The sequence below is a fragment of the Branchiostoma floridae genome, unplaced genomic scaffold, assembly GCF_000003815.2.
Source record: "Branchiostoma floridae strain S238N-H82 unplaced genomic scaffold, Bfl_VNyyK Sc7u5tJ_1577, whole genome shotgun sequence".
Classification (NCBI taxonomy): Eukaryota; Metazoa; Chordata; class Leptocardii; order Amphioxiformes; family Branchiostomatidae; genus Branchiostoma; species Branchiostoma floridae.
In genome coordinates, this window is record NW_023365772.1 from 10266 (window position 1) to 15098 (window position 4833).

The 4833-nt window shown below is 37.9% G+C and overlaps 1 protein-coding gene across 1 annotated transcript in view; it reads right to left on the minus strand.

Annotated features, from left to right (window-relative positions):
- The window catches only part of LOC118408346, a 5011-nt gene extending 1635 nt beyond the window's left edge, over positions 1–3376 (minus strand). The window contains exons 1-6 of the mRNA XM_035809041.1: positions 3368–3376; positions 2238–2307; positions 1457–1678; positions 955–1101; positions 471–596; positions 5–154 (exon numbers count right to left, since the gene is read on the minus strand). Of these exons, the coding sequence (XP_035664934.1) occupies positions 5–154; positions 471–596; positions 955–1101; positions 1457–1678; positions 2238–2307; positions 3368–3376 (724 nt within the window). The remainder of the gene's footprint in view (positions 1–4; positions 155–470; positions 597–954; positions 1102–1456; positions 1679–2237; positions 2308–3367) is intronic.
- Positions 3377–4833: the final 1457 nt, after the last annotated feature.

Genomic DNA, 4833 nt, shown 5'->3' on the forward strand with positions numbered 1-4833 from the left:
CGACTCCTTCGATGAAGTTTCCACTGGTTTCCTCCACCTGTGCACATCAAAACCGAGTCTCCACTCAGCTGGAATCCTGGAGGACAGCTGAGTTGCACAACTTCTCCACAGGAGAGTTGGATGTTGCTATCAATGGGGTTGATACACATTTTCTCTGTAAAGGAAAACAATACAGTCTTTAGAACAAAAGAAAATCCGCTGCACTTGGCTGACTGTTTTGCCTCTCCATAAACCTTTCCCGTGTATATTCTTGGAGCTAAATAAACTGTTGCAAACGCGTATGGCAAATATAATATTTATTGTTTCTGGTGGAAATAAAAACACCGTGGTCCGTTTGTGCTGTGAGCAACGCTCTGTACTCTACAACATAATTATGCATGTACAAGTTGCCTAGCGTTCTTCTGCATACTTCACGCTGTAACTGAGTTTACAAAAGTTACAACTAGGGGCTGATAAAACGGCTTTCTTACCTGATTCGCAAATAATTCCACGAGACCCATCACATGAAACACCATAAAAGCCACTGCTGGTCAAGATAACACAGTCTTCATTTATTAGGGAGGTTAGGCCAGGTATCTCTGCTTTGATAACAATGTCTGAAACACACATGTACAGGTTACGGTTGACCTAATTTTGACCGCACAGTGAATAATTAACTTAACAAATAACATGAAACATGCAAGTGTAAGCTATGCCAAGTGATGTCTCATTCAAATCACCGAGCATCCGTGAAAGGATCACTTGATACAATTGTTTCATTAAAAAAGCTCCAGGCCCCGGTATACTGAGGTTGACGGATGGTGTTAGTGACACGACGTCGACGTAACATTTTTTGTTTATCATGTCAAACTCGATTTACTCTGTTTTCCGTGAGATATTGGAATTACGATTACCAATTAATTATTCTTACTCGCATAAATTGAATGGTGGAATAATAAAATAATGGCACTTTACCGTTCTTATACGAGCACCAGGGTTCCACAGATCCTGCAGCCGCCGGCTGATAACAGCATCCCCGGGACTCGCATTCCCACTGACTTCCAAAGCCACAGTCTATCTTTCTATTAGCGTCAGTAATGCATGTTGGATTTGCAATAGACACTGGGATTAAGGAACAGCAAAGATACATGTAAATTTCCAGACTCACTCACATACAAGTTTAATGGCGATGAAAATCCAAACGCAGCTGTAGTAGAAATTTGATGGATAAGTGTTAGAAAAGGAGGCAATGCATTAATCAATAGTACTTGTGGGCATCGGTGATCTATTCTACTATAACAGTGTAAAACGGTATGTTTGAGTTGACATAGGTGAACATTTCTCCATTTTAGAAATTAGACAATACAATAAATACACCTGTCAGCCAGTCTATACATTATGACATAAGATGTATCAGCCCATGATCATGTTTGCATCATGTGGTTAAAGCACATTTGATAACGTTCTGTTGACTAACCTGATTCAATCCAGTAGAACCTGTCGAGCGTGTCCAGTTTCCTAGCTCCCAGCCAGTATTGAGTCGAGTGTGGTATGAGTGACTTCAAACTGTCCAGTTCACCCACCTGGTCCCCTGTCGCCAGGTACCCGCCTTTAGCACGACATGTCGTCAGAGCCTGGCGCCATTGGTTTGATGTCAGTTCAGCCCTGTAGCACGAGGGTTCGTACTGCCAGGTTGTCTCTGTCGAAAATGACATAATCGTAATTATTAAATACCTTTATGAGCATATTAAAGAAACCACCACCGATAGTTCTGAAGAAAAAAATTAGGGGTATGATATATTGTGATCACATCCGAGTAAATCAAACCAATAAGTTCCTCAGCACGCCTTATGTGCATTAGCTCCATAGTCACTCCTTATGACTATGAAGCTGATGTGAGCAACAAATTGGTATTCTCTGTTGCGCGACACAAACACATACAAGCGTCACAAATGGCAGTAATACAGAATCGTTGCTATCAGATAACTAAAATACAATGTCTCTATCCTCAGTTGTCAACCACATGTCAGTAATACTTTTTCATATGAATTATTTGATCAAGAGGGCTATAACCCAGCTGGTTTCATCATGTAAAATATCACCATTAAAATGAACAACTCTCCCAATTTAGGTAGAATATAGTAACAGAAAAACTATGCATATGAAGTTTGTTCAATTCGTTTTATTCATACAGCTCTTTTCTGAAGTACGTAGGAATTAAATATATACGCATGCATGACCTGTGAAACATAACTTACCGCAGGGGACGGCAAACCATTCTACCAAGAACAGGAATATGACTGTGGAGACTGCTCTCCGCATTTCAGCCTGGACAGAGATATCAAAGGATTACTTTTACTCTGTCATTCACCAACAATAGCTATGTGCCTATAAGGAGCTGTTAGCATTTCAGTTACTAGACTTACATCTAACGCGTTGAACATGTACAACACACATCCTGTGACAAATAAAAATATGGTATCTAGGAGCCCCTAGACAATAATCATTCAAGTTAGAGCAACATCCTAGACAAAATAAATCCCTTAACAATTTGCATTTCATGCTGACTTTTTGTGCTATGATGCTCATTTGCATAATTAATGTTCAACGATGTTCACCTGTATAACTTCCAAATGCTACAGTTGTACACCTTTCTAGCACATATTTCATACAGTTCATTTTAACATTATTTCTAGGATTTATTTCTTTATATTTGTTATTATTGTATATTTGCTTTTATTGTCGTTGACACTATCATTATCATTTGTTTGTACAATTGTTATTATCTATTATCATTATGATTATTTTTCTATCATTGTATAATTTAGTTGCATGGGAGGCAACTAGTAAAGGTTATAAGTACCTGTTTTTGCCTCCCTACCATTTTGTGTAAATACATATGGTGAAGTTCAAATAATAAATAAAAAATAAATAAAAGTATGAAGTTCCCGTCATTTACCACAACGACATTATAGCATTTTCTCATTAATTATGCAAATTAGGTCTTTATTTTGCATAATATATATATATATATATATATATATATACATACATATATATATATATATATATATATATATATATATATATATATATATATATATGCCAATATTCTTCTCTTTCTCAGTTACAAATGTCACATGTTGCAATGGTCCTATGATGGAACAGAGCGCTGTTTCGGACGATTTCCTTATTAATAATGCAAATTAGATTCCAATTTGCATAAACAATATATAATTATAAGAAACATCACTCAAGCTATCTACATAACAAAAATCATAACAATCCGTCAACTCCGTCTTGAGTTATTCCCTTTCAAAGTCTAACACTAAACCTGTCCTGTAGTTCCTAAACGAGCCGCTAGGGGGCCCAAACCTATACCACTTACTTTCGGCATCTACATCTGTCTATCACTAATAAATCATAGCCACGGCATGTTTAAAAACTCAAGATATCAAACCAGGAAGTTACACTGCAGTACCGTAACAGGCAGCTAGGGGGTTCAAAATCTAATCGTTTTCAGGTCTCATCAAGACGTACACACATACCGAATATCAATACAATCCATCCTGGCGTTCTGGTCTTCTACATACATACATACATACAAACATACATGCAAACGCTACCCAAAATACAACCTTCTTGGCGAAGGTAATAAACATCAGCCTGCAAAAGGACCTACTGACGATTTGAAATAATACTGTCCAACACCGCCAGCTATTCGTTTACGTCATATCAGTAACCCCCCCCCCTTTTCGCTTAGCGCTTATTGATCTGCCAATATTGTAACCTAAATTAGACAGAAGATGAGTGCCACTTAATTGTGGGCTTTACTTTATACACCAACGAAAGAAACGTCCTCTTTGATTGCATACAAGATATGTTCCATAATTTACGCTATTCAAATAGGACGGCAAAAAATTATTTTCTTATGCAACTACATAAATCAGATAATATCGATTACATCTGCCCTTATGTCTTAAGAAGCGAGAACTTGTACACACTAGCATGTGGTATACATACTAGCATGTAGTAGTCTCTGTAGATGCAGTATGATACTTTTTCGTATATGAAATTGTGCCTTGTCGCTACGACCTGTACTACGACAGGTCCTATTTTGTATCTAACAATTGTTTCCATTTAAGTACAGGTAGTCATTTATCATGGCACTAGGTATAGTAACAAATGCCGTAAATGATGGTCGGAACCTAACATCTGCTTTGAGTCTCTTCTGGAGCAACAGCTGTTTGATCAATTAGACTAATTAAACTAGACATAACCCAACATATGCTTGGCTACATTTCGCCCAAACCGCAGGGCGATGTCGATGACCTAGTCCACATTACCTAAAACATAGGGATGATTTTTTTAATTCTTACATTATTTGTACAAACAGCTACCGTGAAAAAAGCAACGTGCATCATCATGCAACTACGAACAGATGACATGCCAAACTACTTGGATACTCAATGCAGCAAATGGAAAAAAAGATACAGCTGCGAGCAGATATTACATTGCCAACTACACACTCCCTCGGATGTTACCTCCGACCCGGAGTAATCAAGAACTACAACAGACCACCCTCAACTAGGAAACTTCAGACGCCATTGCAATCATTACATGCGCAGAAAAGCACAAAGCAAAAGTAACGATCAACGTACCAACGATAAATGCCGTCTTCGCTTTCGTAGCGTATGTCGCAAAAAGAAGTGATAAATACACGTTGAAATATCAATCACCTTCGCTGTACATGAACAACTTCGTGTTTTAGAGAAAATGATTACATGTAGAACGTCAGTCCCAAAACCCTGTTCAGAATCGATTTATATCATCGATTTACAAGAGCAAACGGAG